The 20,318-nt window shown below is 42.3% G+C and overlaps 1 protein-coding gene across 1 annotated transcript in view; it reads left to right on the top strand.

The window, feature by feature from the left end:
* Positions 1–20,318, top strand: part of LOC147017433 (polyamine-transporter SLC45A4-like) — a 71,340-nt gene that overhangs the window by 40,240 nt on the left and 10,782 nt on the right. Inside the window, 5 exon segments of the mRNA XM_085847090.1 lie at positions 111–689; positions 4,643–4,821; positions 4,824–4,973; positions 5,074–5,304; positions 9,905–10,004. Of these exon segments, the coding sequence (XP_085703216.1) occupies positions 111–689; positions 4,643–4,821; positions 4,824–4,973; positions 5,074–5,304; positions 9,905–10,004 (1,239 nt within the window).

Below are 20,318 nucleotides of genomic sequence, written 5' to 3'. Positions count from 1 at the left end.
AGTTGGCCGTCTGAGTTTTCTTGATAACTCTGACTCACAGGCTCATAAAACTAGAGCAATACCATATATTATAAACAGCTCTCATGGGTTGTGGGTAATGTGTGCACCAGGTCTGGGCGGAGCCATAGGATACATGATTGGTGGAATCAAATGGACATCCACTTTCCTTGGTGAAATTTTTTCATCACAGCAGCAGATCATTTTCTTGTTTACCATTATCATCTTTACCACTTCAGTAGCCCTGCATTTGTTCAGCATTCCTGAAAAACCGCTTGTCACAACACGAAGGATGCAATCTCACAGGCAGCCCCATTGCCCAGGGATTGTGACCGTGTCCCAGACAAAGGAAACCGCAAGGGATATCATTGATATGGCCAGTGGAGAGCCATTAGGCAAACAGAGGGAGCCAGAAGCATCTTCGTTAGATGCCTCTGTGACTCGCTGCAGGAGCGAACCCATCCTGAACTTTTCGCCACAGCCTTTGACTTGGCCTCATTGCTTTGATTACTGTGACACTGGGGACAGAAAAACCATTGCTGGAATCGGGAAACTGTTCTCTCACTGCAGCAACGATGGAACTTTGTGCTCAACCATACCATTCCCTGTTCCTCCAGAAAGTGCTAGAAACTGCTGGATTCAAGAAAAGAAGACTGCATCCACTGTTGTAATTGGAGAGTCACTGATTGTACGTAAATGCAATTTGTTTTTTACTTTGTTTGATTCGAGCTTTATCGAGTTTCCTCCAAGCTCTTTTAATCAACACTGTTTTTTCATTGAAATATCATTACCTCTGCCACCGAGGGTGGATCGATGTTATGTTTTCACCTTTGTCTGTCTGTTTGTTTATTTGTCTGTCTGTCTGAGCAGGATATCTCAAAAAGTTGTGGACCAATTTGGACGAAAGTTGGTGGACATATTGGGTGTGTGACGAGGACAAATTCATTTGATTTTAGTGAAGATTCAGATCCTGATCCAGATACGAGAATTGTTTAATTACCTCCGTCACCAAAAGTGGATGGAGGTTATGTTTTCATTGCTATCTGTCTGTCTGTTTGTTTGTCTGTCTGTGAGCAGGATATCTCAAACACTTGTGGATGGATTCAGACAAAATTTGGTGCAGAGGTTCGGTGTGTGACAAGAACGAAAGGATTTCATTTTGGTGAAGATATGAGATATTTTTAACGTGATTCTTCACCATTGAGAGATGGGGCTAAAAACGATATAGAGCATGACAGCTCAAAAAGTTGTGGATGGATTTGGATGAAACTTGGTGGACACATTGATTGTGTGCTGAGGAAGAATTGTTTCAATTTTTTTAACGATCCGAATCCAGATCCAGATCTGATCATTTCCAAGTGATTCTTCACCATAGGCTAAAACGATAGAGAGCATGGTATTTCAAAAAGTTATGGATGGAGTCAGATGAATCTCGGTAGACAGGTGATGTGTGTGACAAGGACAAATTTATTCGATTTTGGTGAAGATCAGAATCCAGATCTGGATACACAATTTTTTTAATTTTTAAAGTGATTCTTCACAATTGGTAGGGCCAAAAACGATTACATAGGATGATATAAAAATTTCTTGGGCCCGTTATGTTCTAGTGGATCAGACATTGTGTGGCAGAGTTATGCACTCTCCAGAGTACCCTTCCAGTTCTTTTTTTTTTAGTTTTGAATATATATATATATATATATATATATATATATATATATATTTGAATATATATATATATATATATATATATTTTTTTTTTTAACCAGTATTTCGATTTTTAAGAAATAGGCGACGTGTATTTGTATTATTGTGTTTCTGTGTAGTGCTGTTAAACGAAAATTTTTATCTTTTTATATCAGGATTTCAGTTAAATATTGGTTAAACTTTAAACTTTATCAACTTTTTTTTTACTGTCATTGTAAGCCTGGTGTTGGCTTAACGGTTAAGGTGGCTGGCTTACTATCTTAGGGTCTTGAGTTTGAATCCCTGTCATGCTGTTAAATAACACCAGGTGGGTTGACTCAGCCTGTCCTCCTTCCGAGGTCAGCAAAATGAGTACCAGGTTACTGGAAACATGGGGCACTGCATCAGCAGCACAGCCATGTTCCCAGCCATGATGCAACCAGCAGCCACAGGTTGCATGTGAAATAATTCTGTCATTGTGTTCAGTTTTGTTATTAACCTCTGCCATCTTCGAAGATGGATGGAGGTTACTGTTTTCACCCCTTTCTGTTTGTTTGTTTGTTTGTTTGTGAACAGTATTACGGAAAAACTCCTCGACGGATTTCGACGAAACTTGGTGGGGGGGGGGGTTAGGAATGGTCCAAGGATCATGCCATTAAATTTTTGACTTGGTCCCCCCCCCCCAAAAAAGAAATTCTTAGAGAAATTTTTTTTTTTTAGCATTTCTGCAAGTGATTTCCAACCCCCCCCCCAAAAATTTTTTTTATACCCCACCCCCCAAAATAAAAAATAGAGAATTTTAAATTTTTTTTGCATTTCTACATGTTTTAAGTGATTTCCAACCCCCCCAAAAAAGTTACCCCCCTCCAAAAAAAATTGTTCGAGAAAATTTTTTTTGGGCATTTCTACATATTTTAAGTGGTTTCCAACCCCCCCCCAAAAAAATTTGTTTGAGAAAATTTTTTTTTTGCATTTTTACATGTTTTAAGTGATTTCCACCCCCCAAAAGAAATTGTTACCCCCCCCAAAAAGGGAATTTTTTTTTGCATTTCTACATGTTTTAAGTGATATCTAACCCCCCCCCAAAAAAAAAACATTTTTGCAACTTTTTTTTTCAACAAAATTTCGATTTTTCTTTTATTTGCATTTTTACATGTTTTAAGTGATTTCCAACCCCCCCCCCCCAAAAAAAAAATGTTGGAGAAAAGAACTATAACTCTCAGCACTGTTGACATCATATTTAATGAATAAGATATAAGGTTCACTTGAGTGACCCAGCAGTATTGGCGGCGGAGGTTTTGCACTCTCCCGAGTGCTCCCCCTCTAGTTTTCATCTTCTTTTCTTCTTCTTTTTTTTTGAACCCGTTTTTACTTTCATGTCTTGTTTTTTTCACAGTGTAAGAATGTTGGAATGATTTGTGTAGTAGGAATGTTGGTTGGAATGACAGCGTATGAATGTTGGAGCGATTACATAACAGGTAAGGAGGAGTGAAGGAGAATAGGGTTTGTAGGCAATAGGGATAAATAAGGATAATAATTAATGGGGGATTTTGGTGGATAAGAGTCGTGGATGTGATTGTGGGAGGGGGAGGGAGGATAAAAAATACCATCATTTTGCACAAATAATGTGTACTTGTATATAGCTTTTATTTATATATATTAATTTTTTAATTTTTTTTAAAAATGGCTACATTCCTCATACAATTCAGTTAAACTCAGCGTGTGTGCCTACCCGTCGATTCGCTGATGTGTTTAATCGAAAAACAGCATGTTGTACCTTTACAAACATTTTGGATATCTATCTGTGTTACCAAGTATCATTTTGTGTGCTCCTTCCATGTCCATCTAAAGGGTTGCTGCTGTCATAGAATAATAAATGTTTCCATTGGAACCACTGCTTTAAGCTTCGGTTCCCATTTCTTCTTCTTCAAACCCAGAAAGAGTTTTTTGTTTTTTTAAATAGACATCCTTATGATTAAACGGACACTCATTTTTTGTCTGAGTAAATAAATTATTCCCTTTCAAACAGTGCCATTCTTATTATTCCACGACAGCAGGAACTGTTACCTTAAAGATTGAAGTACTGCTTCTTCGTCATCTTCAGTCACGGAAATACGAGCTTCTAAAAAGCGATTTATTGGTGCTCATGTTCAAATAGAGGGTAAGAAGGCATCCATCAGATGAAACGGACATGAATTTCTGTCCAATCAAGGAAATCGATTATTATCTTTCAAACTCAGTACCTGTAAATGGATTATTATCTTCCGATGGTACCATTTTTAAGTGGTGAAGTGGCTTCAATATTTGGCCATGTCCTTCCATCTGTCCGTCTGTCCGTCCATCCGTCCGTCCATCAAAAGAAGAACCTTCTAACCCACCGTGTTTAATTCTAAAGGGTAATCCTAAAGGATAATAAAGGGTAATTCTAATGGGTTCTAAAAGGTAATTTTAATGGGTTTGAAAGTGTGATCCTAAATGGTTCTCGAGGGTTCTAAAGGGTTATTGTAATGGGGTTTGTTTGTTTCAAGGCTTTGTTTATTTCATATGAAAATGCCAAACTGAACTGCTTCCTTTGGACACGGGTGTGATTTTTATTATCCCCTGACACCGGGAACTCTTTAGAACGAAGCATGCTGCACTGGACAGATTCTTCGTAATAGATGGTGAAAAGTGCAATAATTCTTCGAGTTATAGCTAGCTATCGTTTGCAGCATGTGGCTGATGGTTGCATCATTTTCTGGGGGCATGGCTGTGCCGCTGATGCAGTGCTCTCAATGATGGTACACTGGTACTCATTTCACCAATCTCAGAAGGATGACAGGCTGAGTCAACCCCATGTTGTGTTAATTCAACGGAAGACAGTAGCTCAAACTCAAGACCCTAAGATCTTAAGCCAGCCATCTTAACTGTAATGCCAACACCAAGCTTCTTCGAGTTATGGTACTTGTTTTTGTCATCCAAGTACACTCCAAGTGTCACAGAAGATCATATCAGTGGATGCACATGCAACAACAACAGACTTTCTCAGGAAGCAGTGACCTTGCAAGGAAATGCAGCAGTGGCTGCATCCATTCTCCAAATCACAACATGAAGAATTTTCACAACGTTCCTTCCACACATTCTCACCATGTTTGCTGGCCTGTCTCGAACGACAGGTCTGTCCTCAACAGGTCTGTCCACTAACACCTCGGATCCACATCAAGCGATTTTTGAGCTGCGATTTTAACAATCTCATGCGAAGCCAAGCAGCAGAACAACGTAGCAGTGCTCAAAAACTGAATGCAGACACTCTAGTAAGACAAAGCTCTCAAGAGCATTGCAGAGTTCGGAACGTTTGTTTTGTTGTGAAAATATATGGTGTACTTTTTTGAAACATTGATCTCCCTTTTTCAGCCTGGAAGTGGGGATTCTGTTTCACTCGAAGAGGGATGTAACACAACTGGCCTGCATCAACAGCAGGAAGATGGCAACGATGTGCGAGTCCTATGCAAGACTATGCAGCACTTGCCTCGTGAACTTTGGCGTCTGTGCATTTGCAATTTCGTCACATGGTTCACCCTGCTTACCTTTTCTCTGGGATACACCGACTTCATGGGCCAGACGGTATATGGTGGGAATCCTACGGTAGGCTGTGAGTGTGGATTAAGGAACCTTTCTTTGTGTTTTAGTAATGTTCATAATTTAAACGCAAAACTAGGAAATTTATATCCAGAACTTGGCAGTTTATCATGATTATCTTATCTACATTGAATATACTTGACATGTAAATATATTTACAATCACATCAAACTGCACTATATTAAAATCAGTAACTCAGAGGAATGCACATTATGGGGTTTTTCGTGACTAATAATAGGGTGGAAAGCTCGGCATTAGAGTGAAAGCCATTCGACTAAGGGTCCTTTTTATCTGCAGTTTACAAGGCTCATGGTGAAGCTGTCACACACACACACACACACACACACACAAATCGCATACTCACTTGTAAACAGAGACAGCAGGCAACACAAGACCTGACACCGAACAAACATGGCTGTTGACCTTAGAGGTGGTATGGGGGGTTTAGGTAGGGGGAGCGGTGGCAGCAAGTTACTTTGCGGAACATCCCAGGTGCCGGCAGCACATCTAGTGGCGGTGCTTTTGTCTCTGTTGTCAGAGAGGGACTTTATGGGAGAAATCTCACTCCCCAAGGGATGCCGGTCTCTGTGGTTTGTCCATGTTCGAGCCTCTAAATGCTGAGCATCAAGCGGGGAAGTATCACATTTACAGTCTTTGGTATGTTTCGGCCAGGGTCGGGGCGAGCTTGCTGCCCTCTCAGACTAAGAGCAGACATTCCAGCCACAATGCCACTTGTCTGGCCCCTGAGTCTGCATGCACTTCTTTATTTGACTTTCCTTGGATTTCTTTTGTACCCATGCTAGTGCAGCAGACCGGAGCTGAAAAGAGGCCTAAATAGGGGACCTACCCCTCCCGGTGGTAGAACAAAGCGAAACCTGTTTTAAATGGAAGGTATGGATGTCTAGTAATAGAAAATCATAGTTGTGTAAATTTTAAAAGTGTGCAAACATGTGAATTAACCCCTTGTTTGCCACATACCGTTAAATATTGATATAATCAAATTACTGCATATTACTTGCTCTTGTAACTGAATATCAGTTCTATGATTCACTACATGGGTATTTTTGAATGAGGAACAACACATAAAATATGTTTAAATGTTTATTCAATAGTATACATGCCTTTAAAGAGACTTTAACCCCTTTTTTAACCACAACATTTTGTCAATTTGTGCACATTAACTATAAAAGACACCATATAATTAATATAAAGAAATGTCATACTTTTCTGAGAGTTATCCTAAATGGTATTGATGGCACTATATACGACATTAAAAATATATCACTTGCACTTATGCTATTGTGGTTTTAAGGGACGATGTGGCCCTATTTGGCACTAAAGACTTTTTCTGACCAAAGGCGGCTCTTTATGTATCTTGAAGAACAAATGTTGAAATCAATCCAGTTCATCAAAGGTGAACCACAGTAGATTCGTAGAAGCAGAAATGTCATATTATATGATGTCTATTGTTATTTTAACCCCTATTTAAACCCTTATTAACCCCTTTTGACACATTTAACCCCTTCATCATATTGAGACAATACACTCCAAAATGTCAAATGCCTCCAAACACGATCATCTTTAGATTATTATCTCCCTGGTACGCATGCGCATCAGAGCACATTCATACACTTGGTTAACAATGCATCAATGCCAGATAAAAGACACTTGTATGTGTCAAAGTTCAGATCGGTCAAAGTTGGGGAATAGTGATATATCAGTCTACTTTCTTACTGATCGTCTGCGTCTGAGTCTGCATCATTAGGGATGGTGGTTTGACACGCTTCATGGTCACATTCACAAATGTCAATACAGCGCAGTCCTGCCATCAGGCATGTGCACTTGGTGCCATCTGTACAGGCTCCATCTCTGCAATAGAGATGTGTGAGGTCCCTGACTTCTGCCGGTGTGGATTCTTGTGTAAACATGGTTGGGTGCAGTCCTGTAGCACCGCGGTACCAACCATTGCCAACTGGACTCTCCAACTCATGCTTCGCGATGTGGCTGCTGCACCAGATCACTCTTTGGTATCGAGCTCTGAGGGAATGCTGCTTGAACGCATCTTCTGTTGGGGGCAGTTGGCTGGCTTACTTGTCACTTGTGGTGGCAAGGAGGTAGCGTAGTTCTTTAAGTGTTGCACATTTTTGTCCCTTATTTCCATGTAAGCCAAGGACAAGCTTTCTCGCTGCTTCAGTCCAATATGGACCACCATGATCGGCCAATCCATCAACTGCCCCAGATTCAATCTGCTTCTGAAGGGTAGTGAAGACAGTCTTCTTACCAACTCCGAAGAATGCATTGGTGGAATCACAGCCAGTGAGGGCATGGGCTGAAGGCAAACTCTGGCAGAACATATCCCCAAGTTCGTCACCTATGATGTGGATTGGTATAAAACGTTCTCTTGCGACGCATTTGCCGCTATGACCTGCGTGCATAAAGCTCTCTTTGGCCAACAATCCTGTGTTCATATAATGCAATAGGAGAACGAGAACGTCCGTGTCATCACATCGGACAATGATCCGTTGGTACAGGGAAGAAAGGCTAATCGCATGCAGTATCATACGTGTATCGGCCTCTTTGTGTGTGCTGTATAGGTCTTCTACATCGTCCAAACCAACAGAAGAGATGCTACGAACGTCCTCTCCATTTTGGTATCCTCCCGCAATCACGATTGATTTGCTATGTGGCCTTGGAGTTTTCCATGATGTATTCACTAACGAACTGCACAAGGTCAACTTTGTTCCCTGTTCCCTTCAGAAATTGTCTGTAATTAGGCACATTCCGATTTCCAATGATTTGGTGAGTTGGTACGTTGTCTGTGGCTCCCCGGCGTTGGCGCTCAGCAGCTTTGATAGAGGCTTCCTGGTACCTGTCAAATACCAAGGTGACTATTGCCGTGTCAAAGAGCGTATTCTTCAAGACTCTCACCAGGCGCTTCTGCACGATCTCGGCAAGGTCGTTGAATGTCTTGAAATGGTCATCATTCAATGCCTCAACCAATGCCATTCCATCAATGATGTTGGCTGTATCTCTGCCATTGTACGGTGGAAGTTCGATTAGCTCTTCTGAGACCGACTCTATCTTCTTCGCCAGGTCTGCCTTGTTCGTTTTTCTCAGAGCTCCATCGTCGTGAAACATAGAAGGAGGTACTGCTGCCAGCTCGAAGGCAAGCACCTTCTTCAAATCAACTTCTCTGTTTTGGGACACTGCCAACAAGCGCCTGAACAGGACCTCTGTGTTCATAGTGATTTTCTTGCCTTTGTCGTTGATAACATTTTTTTTCATGTCTGCGAATGTCAAAGCCGTTTTCCGTGGTAGAGCATCCCAGATACCTTTAATTTTCTCTTTTCCTTCGACCAATCGCTCGTCGACAAATCCCTGGTACAAGGCTTTACCTGTTGATAGTAATGAAGCCAGAGATTTTTCGACAGCTGCTGATGCGACTTTCCCGCTCACGATGTTGATCAGCTTTTCTGGGACATCGGATAGGTCAAATGGATCCTGGCAATGATTCAGAATGTAATCTCGTACTTGCTTGACATTTTTTACGTCTGTTATCATTCTGGCGTGTCCCAACTCTTCATGCTGCCGACTCTGGGGGTTTGACAAACACATTTCCTTGTACCTTTCAGCATATTCCCCTGTTATATGTCGTGTCAACAACCAACGCAATAAGGCCCCTTTCCGGAGTGTGAAACCAATTATACCTCCGTCGCTCTTCGCCTCCCGGTTTATGGTCTGCTCGAGTGCCTGGTCTGTTGGCACGCAGTTGAAAGTTGTCTCTTGCTTGCATCTTACAACAAACCCTCCATTCATTAGATGTTGGAACATGTCTGGTTGTGCAGTTTCCAGGGATTTCATCTCGGACACGTAGACGGGCGTGTATCTAGCGTAGTTGACCCTTCCAGCTAAATGGAAGAATGGAATTGCTTCTAGAACAGTGTCAAGGTGGAGTTGAAAGTTTGCCTCTCTGTCAGCCCTCAACAATCTCAGGAGTGTATTCCCTGCCTCAAGGAAACTTTCCCAGAATGCACATGTGGACGATTGCTTCCTCCCATGCTCCTTGAATTTGCAGATAGTTTCCATTTAGTGCAGCAGACTGAGGCTGAAAAAAATGACCTACCCCTCCCGGTGGTGGAACAAAGCGAAACCGGTTTTAAATGGAAGGCAGTATACATGCCTTTAAAGTAGTCCATATAGAGCTAGACTATTAATTTGATTAAATCAACATTTAACGGTATGTGGCAAACAAGGGGTTAATTAACATGTTTGTACACTTTTAAAATTTATACAACCATGATTTTCTATTACTAGACATCCATACCTTCCATTTAAAACAGGTTTCGCTTTGTTCTACCACCGGGAGGGGTAGGTCATTTTTTTCAGCTCCAGTCTGCTCCACTATGCAGATGGAAAAGGAAACAGTGCAAAATTTCACACCCTTTCTGCAATGTAAAAGTAGGTTCAGCCTGAGGCTTGGTTTGCCAAAAAATAAATGCATGCCCAACCTTATTTATAGTGTGATTTTCAAATCGGGCTGATTTCCTCAGTGAGCACAGCTCCCTTTTGACTGATTCCTCCACATTTTACCTGTTGTTGAATGCAGGCTCCAGACAATTCCACAGAGATCAACCTCTACAACAGTGGGGTGCAGATGGGTTGTTGGGGCTTGGTCCTTTACTCTTTCACCACGTCTGTCCTATCAGGTATTTCATGTATTTCTTTATTTAGTATTCTAATGATGTGAGAGAAGCCTCTGATGATTTAATCTGTGTCTACAACATTAAAAAAAAACAAAACATAGGGCTAGCAGATCATTGTTGCTAAGGTTACTCTGTTAAGATTCATAAGGAAGTGGGTTCATTTTTCAGAAACATTTTCCCATGACATGTAAGTTTACTCAGGCCCTCAATTCACAGGCAGCAGAATGTACACCATGCCCTCTCTCTCCTCCCCTCCCTTCCCCCTCCCATTGTGAATGAATGCATGAATGACTGTATGCTCGTGGCACCTTGGGTTTTATATCCTGCATTACGTTGATTTCATTTTACCGGATCGTGTCTGCATTTATTTATTTATTTATTTATTTATTTCTGTGCATTTATTCGTGGCTGTCTGCCTTTCATCACAGGATTCTCTGTTTCCTTCATCCTGTTCCTTCTTTAAATAAAGTGTTAGTCCATAAGAACAAGTTTTGTGTGGTGACCCACCATTGCAAATCTCGAATGCGAGGAACGGCTGTTTTGGCTCGGCTCTAGGAAATCCCTGGGGAGGATGAAATTGTAATGCCCGCTTGAAGAGACCGGCGGAATTAGCATTTCTGGCCGGGCACGTGAGGGATGATTCCGCTCGGGTCCTTGAGGTGATTCAGCCTATCCTTAGGAGTTGATTAATTCCGGCACAGCGGTTCGGCATCAGCAGGTTTGCATCCTGAGGCCATTAACATCCATGCACAATGTGTGGACTGGCATTACATTAAAATCAGACCAGGAGGTGTGACAAAATGGATATATTAGGCATTTTGTTTGAAAATTATTAGACGCAGTTTTTTTGGCGGGGGAGGGGGGGTGGGGGAGGGTTTGCAGATAATCTGTTGGTGACTTGAAAATTCTCCTGGAAATGACTCGGTAGTTTCTAGGAGTTTAGACCTCAATACATTTGCCTTCAACTGGATCTGTAAGCCTGGTGTTGCCTTAGTGGTTTGGGTAGTAGCTTGCGATCCTGAGTTTGAGCCCTGTTGGCTGCTGAATTAACACCATGGGTTAACTCAGCCTGTCATCCTTCCGAGGTCAGCGAAATGAGTACCATAGTACTGGTAATATGAGCACTGCATCAGCGGCATAGCCACGCCCCTAACCAATGATGCAACCAGCAGCCAAAACGGCTGTACATGATGGGAACTGGATCTGTGCTAGCCCAGTGTCCTCACTGTTAGGTCATGACTGTAACCAAGATTAGCTTGCACCAGGGTTTTATGAAACTGGGTATTTGATTCCCAGTTTATTTACATGCAACTTATCCTACCATTCTGATGCATTGCCAGCAGGAGGGGAATCATGGAACTTGCCGCCCTTTCAGAGAGAATCCTTTTCATAGATCAAAATAATCCTTGATTACTTTTGTTTTTGGCTGCAAAATCTTGGTTCATGGAAGAGTGAGGACAAAGAGGTTAAAAAAGCAATGTACAGTATGTACCTTATGTAGTGACAGTGGGGCCACAGTACACATACCATGGAATGATATATTAATATATATATATATATATATTTACCCCATATATTTACCGTTTACAAAACCCCCCCATCCACTTTCTCAACAATCCTCTGGAAGAAGTCTTTTCTTTCAAGCTTCTGGGTCTCACTATCTGCCATGACCTTTCCTGGGAAAGTCACATTTCCAACCTTGCCTCAAAAGCCAGTCGCCGACTGGGAATCCTCCGTCGTGCAAAGTCCTTCCTCGGCCCTCTTGAGCTCCTGACCACTTACAAAGCTTTTGTCCGTAGCCTGATGGAGTACTGCTCTCCCCTCTGGGCTGGTGCTCCTGCCTCCCACCTTTCTCGACTTCACGCTGTCGAAACCAGGGCATTTAAGATCATTGGCATCTCCCGCAATGAAGCTGAGTCTTTGGGCCTCTCACTCAATCACCGCAGGTTGGTCGGTGGTCTTTCTGTCTTCTACCGACTCCTCTCCAGCCTTGCCCCCCTGCTCTCTCTGCGATTTGTCCCCACCACATTTCCACAGGGCGCTCAAGGTCCGCCAACAACCCCTTCTGGTAAAACTACCAAAATCACGAATCACTGCTCATCTTCACTCTTTCATTCCTCTTTTTCCCGCCTTTGGAATAAACTTCCTCACTCTATTCTTTCCCATTCTTCCCTTCAGGCTTTCAAAACAGCTGTTCACCACCACCTCTTATCTTCCCCCATCCAAATCCTCGATCTTTTCTACCCCGATAATCCACCCAAGACCAATTCCTTCAATTCTCCTGCTTTCCTTCCTGAAAGTCCCTTTAATGTCCATCTTCCCCTCGCCATGTTCCCCGTCCCATCCCCATCCCTCTCCCTTCCACAGTTCACCTGTGTCTGTTCCCCAATGTTTTGTCCCTTCCACTCCCGCCCCTCTTGTCTCATGCTTCCTTGCTGTGAGTTGTGTGTTAGCTCTCATACGAGCCTCGACCAAGGTATAAAAAAAAAAAAAAATATATATATATATATATATATATATATATATATATATATATATATATATATATATATATATATCTTCTTCTTTCGGCTGCTCCCGTTAAGGCCCGGTCACACCTTGACGTTTTAGCCAGCGATGGCAACGTATTAAAATGTATGTAAAACGCTGGCTTACGTTGAACTTTTGATGTTTTTTTTTAAAGATTCGGACGTATTCATAGCGACTTGGTCTTATGTATAACGCATTGCTAACTACACAGAACGTTTCGTTGTGTTATAGATAACTTATACCAACGAATGCTGAACCTGTTGTCGGCCTACACAACCGATACCCAACGATAGTCTAACTTAGGCATAGCGCGTTGCACGCATCGCCGACGATGTCGTGACGTAGCCTATTAAAAGGCTGACGCACAACGATTCGAATCATAACTGCCGTAGAAATGGAAGTGACAACATCGCGGTCACACCTTGGCGATCTTGCCAGCGTATGCCGACCTAAGAAAAATGTGTCTAAAACGTTGGGGCACGTCAAATACGGTATGAGTAAGTTTGGTATACGTGAGTAGAACGCTAAAGTACGCTATCATACGTCGTAGTAAGTAGAGTACATCAAGAAATTTTAAACATGTTCAAAATTTTACGACGTACTCGGCGTATGACACACGTTCCGTATGCGATGGGGATAAGTTTTACACACGATATGTGGACGCTTACACACGTCCACAAAGGCTACTTATAAGCTACTCATAAGTCGAAACACGTCGCGGTAATGTCTTTTTTTTACGTGAAACTTATTTCTAACTTATGTTTGACGTGCTTTGAACCAATTCTTTACGTAGTCCCAACACACATCAACGTATGTAGACGTATTCCAATGACGTCTTCCGGTCGACAAAAAAATTTTTTTTTACGTGTTTCTAGCTTACAACTGCCATATAAAGACGTGTTCCCAGCGGTTTTGGGAATTGGTATATAAAAATGCTGCTCATAAAAGGGGAACCCAACAGTGTTTTCGAGTCCTTTTTGAGTCGATGTCCATGTCAGCAGTATCAGTATCAGTATCAGTATTAGTATTAGTATTGGTAGTAGTTTGCTCATGTTGGCAGTAGTAGGTGAGTGTGAGGGGGAGGGTGTGGGTTATGATGGATCATCCTTGCGTTTAACGATTTAACGATTTAAATGATAAACTCAACGATTTAAATGGCTGCATCTCCACTATTGAAAGTAGACACTTGCGCTCAACAATTGGATTTTTTTTACACTCAACGACTTTTAAACGGGACCACTCAGCTATTTTCATTGTTTACAATGAACGATTTAAATTGCTGTCACTCGCCTTTGTTTTTTGACGCTGGGGTTTTGAAATTTGAAGCGTTTCTTCTGAACGTGTTAAAACGCTCAAACTCGACTATTTTAAATAGACGCTGCCGATGGACAATTGGAATCATAGCCAAGCTCGACATCGAAGTGTGAACATCCTCGTCATGCCGAAGAAAAGTTTGAAGAATGCTGCAAATAAGTGTCCTGGCCGTGGCTGACGTGGCTGGATCGCCACAAATCGTGGCTGACGCAAGGACGATCCATTATACCGACGTCTTTCAGCCTATGAGTAACTTAAAAGTAACGTCTGTCGATGTGTGGCAACGATCGCGTAACGTGCCAACAACACGTTAATCATAGGTTAGAAATAAGTTTCGGGTATGTTAAACATTACCTCGGCGTGTCTCAACTTATGATTAACTTACAAGTAGCATGTGTTGACGTCTGTCAACGATCGCAGACCGTGCATACAACTTGTGGCCAGCGTAGCGGAACGTGTGAGTCATACGCCGGCATACGTCGTGAAATTTCAAGCATGAAAAAATTTGAGGACAACCAAAAAGTACAACGTTTAAAGCCAGCGTACAACGACGTATGGCAGTGTTTTTCAGTGTGCTCTCAATGTTATCAAAACTTACCCATAACGGATTCAACGTGTGCCAGCGTTTTAGAAAAAAATTTCAAAAATCGGCATACGTTGGCTAAAACGTCAAGGTGTGACCGGGCCTTTAGGGGTCATCCGTTATGATCAGCATACTGATTTGGCACAGGTTTTATGCCGGATGCCCTTCCTGACGCAACCCTGGTCGCCTTACGATACAGGGATAAGGATTGGGTTTCACCATGATTCCAGGCTGCCCTACACCCTCTCATAGCGTGGCCCAGCGCAGAGCAGAGCTCCCGTCCTCAAGCGATCCTCCAACCCAAGCCTCCGAGTAGCCAGATTACAGACGCACGCCACTACTCCCGGATGGATAGATATATATACATATATATATATATATATATATATATATATATATATATATATATATATATATATATATATATATATATATATATATATATATATATATATATATATATATATATATATATATTATACGGTATGAGTAAGTTTGGTATAGGTGAGTACAACGCCACAACAACAACAAGGTGAGTACAACAAGATATATATATATATATATATATATATATATATATATATATATATATATATGTATGCATATACATATATATCTTCTTCTTCTTCCTTCGGCTGCTCCCGTTTGGGGTCGCCACAGTGGATCATCCGTATGATCCGCATAGTGATTTGGCACATGTTTTACGCCAGATGCCCTTCCTGACGCAACCCTGGTCGCCTCTTACGACACAGGGATATGGTGCACCTATTTTAACCGGGGTATACACCGGCCCAGTACACTGGTATTCATTTAGCCGACCTCGGAAGGATGACAGGCTGAGTCAACCCCCTGGTGTATTAATTCAGTGGCCCAACGGGGTTTGAACTCAGGACCTTTTGGATCCCAAGCCGCTGCCCTAACCACTGCGCCAACACCAGGCATATATATATATATATATATATATATATATATATATATATATATATATATATATATATATATATATATATATATATATATATATATATATATATATATATATATATATATATATATATATACACCTTGTGTATATATATATATACACCTGTATATATATATATATATATATATATATATATATATATATACACACCTTGTGTATTTATTTGTCTGTCACGGAGGAAGTGACTTCACGTTCTTCATTGAAAGGGAGGACATGCAATATCAGTGTTCACACCATTCACCATTTTGTTTCCACTCAGGAAAGGTGAATTTATACCATCCAAAACTTTTACTACACACATCTGAATTTGGGTTCATTGCATGACCATCTGGTTGTTTTCATAACTATAATGCTGGAGGTGAGACATTAGTAATTTTTCCTTCAGGAACAATTTATACGGGTGAGTAATTTAATCGATCATTTGAAATTCCGTTTGCACTTTGCTAATAAATATATTTCTAAAATAATCATACTTTTCTTTCTGAAACAAAAGTAAATCCACAAGCCTGTGAGTTGTATTTTTTTGCAACTGTGCTGTGAAGGTGGTGATAGGGGGATGCCCTTATATATAAAACTGAGTTTGCATACTTGCTTGAAGCAAGGACCACCCCCTCTCCTCAGCACCACGGTGTGGAAAGCTCCCTCTCTCTAATCTCCAGGTATGTGGCAGGAGCAAATTTCGCACAAATGCGCATGTGCAGTCCAAGCTCCATCCTCTCCTCAGCAAGATGTTAGTACATTTATTAAGTGCATAGTATAGTCTGAGTAGGTCTAGAATAGCGTAGTACAGCGTGAGTGCATCTATTAAGTACATAGTAGAATGCATTTATAACTCTGATGGTGCTCTTACCAAGTACACCTAATGCATACTTGTATAGCTGTGAGTACATACCACCCAGAGTGTGGCTAAACAGCTATTACTTTAATAAACTTTGCATATTTGGGTGAGGAATGGGGTGGGGTGAGTGGAGGGGTGGGGGTGGATGGGAGGGTTTTTTTCGACTTTAGCTTTTGTGAGAGTTTTTCTCTGGATAGCCAATTTCTCTCTGGGCATCGGTCAATTTTGGAGGATGGGATGGCGGTAAAGTAGAGGGTTTGGGAGTGGGTCTCGAAGTGCATGCCGAATGTACAATGGCATGAAATCCACATCCATGACACGAAACGACTAAAGCAGTAACATTACATCGACTCAGCTACTGATCATATTTTCATATGAATATGCATCTTATGCATTTTGTCAATCAGCTTCCCTCCTACTCAATAGTTTTGATTGCAACTGCAACAACATTGCAACTGACATGACTATTATACATTATGATGGCTAAGCCTACGGCGTTATTAATGAGAGAAACAAATAATTCCATCCTTCAAACTTGCTACATTTTCAGACACTTGTCACACTATAAGGGGAATTTGGAGGTGATTCTTTCAATAATGTGGTTATGCCAATCAAATATATTTTTAATTTTCCTTCGATATTGTTTTACTTTTGAACTACATTGAAAAATAGTTTTGTTTCCTTGGTCCTCCATGAACATGAGCTTGTTTTAGAATAAATAAGTGGATTCGGTTGATTTGAATAACTACAGGGTATTTCAAAAGTATCTTTCCTATTTTGAATATAAATAATAAAATCACTAATAGACAAACAAGCAAGCAGTTTGCACCATCTTGTCGTCAAACTCCCAATTTTTTTTTTTAACATGTTGGTGGAGTTCCATATTTGCACCATTAGTGGCTCTCAGAATGTCCGATATTTGATTACAGTCCATGTTCGCTGCAACATGTCCACAGTGACACCTTTTTCGGATATTTCTTGCAAGCCACAACATTTTTTGGTGATCCTCCACACACTGGAGAGATACTTGAAAGAAAACGGTGCAAATTAGAATGGCACTTGGGAGAGCGCATACTGAACGGTTTACGTTTTGTATCCTACTGATCGGCCAGATCTCGATCTGGACCTGAACCAAAATCTAACCAACTTGTTCTTGTCACCTACCCAACTGGTCCACCAAGTTTTGTCAAAATCTGTCCACAAATTTTTGAGATATCACGGTATATATTGTTACGGCTGTGGAAATTCGCAATACACCATAAAGTGTCCTTAGATCAGTTATGACGCTAAGTGTATGTGCAAAAAGTTCCCCACCATTGTTTAAAGGGAATTTCTGTGTTCACAGGGCTGCGATCCTTTGAGATAGCCGTTTTTCTTTTGCTGTCGTTATTTTGGACCAATCATCCCCCAACAACCAAATCGCCACCACCAACAACACCCCCAAACAACTACACCAAACCACCACCACCTTCGCCCCCTTCACCTCCACAACTCCACCCCGCAAACATCGCCTCACCCCCACTCTCAAACGACGCCCACCAACAACCAAATTGCCACCACCACCACCCTTCCCAAACCACCACAGCAAACTCCCACCACCTTCGCCTTTCTACCGAACGTCGTGTCATGGGTTGTGAATGGGATCCTTTCGAAGAAGAAATCGGATCAGGAATCATTCACGCCAACTTTTCATCCATCCAATGGCTGAGCATCAGGTGGTGTAGCCCCGCCTCCAAACCCTCTGGGATCCACAAATTTACATATGCACTCCTCCCACGGCTTATATAAGCACGAGCACAACGCAGCTCGCGGCAGTGTCGGTGGGGCAGAGTCAGGAGACTGAGCTCAAAGCAGACGGGGAAAGGCAGACGGGGGCCAATCGACGGAGAGGAAGGAGCTCGGAGCTCAGGTCGAAGTTGAGGGGCGAGGAGGGTGAGTTGCTGAGTGGAACAGGGATGCGGAGGAGGGTTCAGAGGCAAACCAGAGGGCTGAGTGGGGACCGCCGCCGGAGAAGGGGCGTAGTGGAGGCCACAGCCAGGAGGAGTTCGCCGGAGCCAGTGCAGTCCAGAGCGTCAACTCGTTGGACGGAGCGTCAGCAATTCCCATCTCCCTTACCGAGCTCCGCGCTAAGAAAGCGACGGTAACCCCATCCGTTCCCCTCCCCAACCGTGGTACCGACAGTGAAACACGTGTCTGCGCGGAGAACGCCAGAGAGAGCTCACCGGCCACGCCAGGGGCACGAAGCCAGGCGCAGCTACGCTGACATCGCGGCTTGCCCGCCATCGCGCCACGAGGGCGCGGGTAAGACCCTTCGGTCTCGTGGACATGGCCGCTCATCCAGGTTCCACGTACATTTGGTCCACGGACCTGTCTGCCACCCTTGCCTTTGAGGGTGGCTTTTCTTTGCTTTTGTGTAAGTGCATGTGGTGGCGCCGTCTTGTAAGTAAAACTGTTTAAGTAAATGTGTGAATAAATATTCGGTTGTAACTCTGCCTTTGCTTGCTTTCACTGTGTACGTGCATGATTTACTTGTATGACTGTAAATACGTGCCTTGTCTGAGTGTGCAATAAATGTGCTTGTTGAACTGTTCCCCGTTTCGTTGCGTCCTTTCCCTTGTTTGAAAGTTCCATCTTGCATCACGGAAGGAATTGGTAGAAGGGTGGAAGCACCTAGTAAATAGAATCACATCCGTCGGGGTCGGCGATAGCACTGCTCGGTTATCACTGAAGCATGGAACGGACTGCTTAACCGGTTCGTGTCCTAGGCCGGCCAGCGGCAAGGTACGATCACCCGGTTAACTACTCCTGCAGGTACTTAGGTCGGTCGAGTTTGGCGAACAACCCTATCCTGCGCGGGTGGCCGATTGGCACGATTGTGGTGTGGTCGAAAGACGCACCCGTGACTAGCTCCTGGCGGTAGTTCCAAGGAGGGTCACGACTGAATTGTCCGTTCTAGTGGGCATCATGGTCGCGATTCGAGTTACGTGGCCGATCGCACACCGGGTGGACCGAAATTCGTAACAATATCATTTTTGGCACTACCTCTCAATGGTGATGAATCACTTGAAAAATTACAGTATCTGAATCTGGATCTTCGCCAAGATCTAATCAATTTTTTCTTGTCACACATCCAACCTGTCCACCAAATTTCATCCGAATCCATCCGTCACTTTTTGAGATATCTTGCTTTGTATAGTTTTGGACCGATATCTCAATGGTGAAGAATCACTTTATTCCAATTGCAGCTGTAACACTGCAGTTATTGTGAACGCTTGAAGCCAGCAACTGGTTAACACCCTGAAGTGCGACATGGACGGACGGACAGACAGGGGGAAAACACAACCTCTGTCCACCTTCGGTGACAGAGATAATATTAATTATTAGCTCACTTAGACTTGTCAGGTGAGCTTATGCGATCGAGCAGTGTCTGTTGGTGAGTCAGTCAGTCATTCAGTCCGTAAACATTTCAGTCATTATTGCTTGAACCAAACACACGATTTTGATGAAAGTTGGCCACAAGCTTCATATCTGATGCCTGACAAAGGTTTATTGACCGCATCAAAATCTCTGCTCATTAATGGGGTCTACAGGGGTTTTTTTGACCCCCCCCCCCAAAAATAGGTACTTGCTCTCTTTAACCAAAACTACATACACAATTTTGATGAAACTTGATCACAACATTCTTTTTAACTCCACACAGCAAAAGTACTAAAACAATGGGGGCTATTACATTTTATGTCTTTTTTTTTACTTATTGAATTATATGCTTGAACACTGTAGAATAGAAATTGCCTTCTTGTCACATTCAAAATCCTAGCCGTTTAGCAGTACCTGGACATGTTAAGTAAGGTGATGTACAAGGGATCATTTGTAAGTAAATTCCGTGATGATCATTTGTAAGTAAAATATACACTACAAAAGATTGCTTCAATAGCGCTAAACTTGCAGAATTTTTTAAAAGATCTTTAAAATCTTTCTTTTATTTGAATTGATCTATATATTTGAACAATGTGTGCGGTAACGTGTTCTGTGAACTCTCGAGTTTATAGTAACTTTACCGAATGCACC

The sequence above is a fragment of the Eptatretus burgeri genome, chromosome 11 (genome assembly GCF_056783735.1).
Source record: "Eptatretus burgeri isolate ZD-2024b chromosome 11, Ebu_testis_v1, whole genome shotgun sequence".
Classification (NCBI taxonomy): Eukaryota; Metazoa; Chordata; class Myxini; order Myxiniformes; family Myxinidae; genus Eptatretus; species Eptatretus burgeri.
The sequence above is the reverse complement of the archived record's forward strand: the minus strand, read 5'-3'. Positions and strand labels throughout refer to the sequence as shown.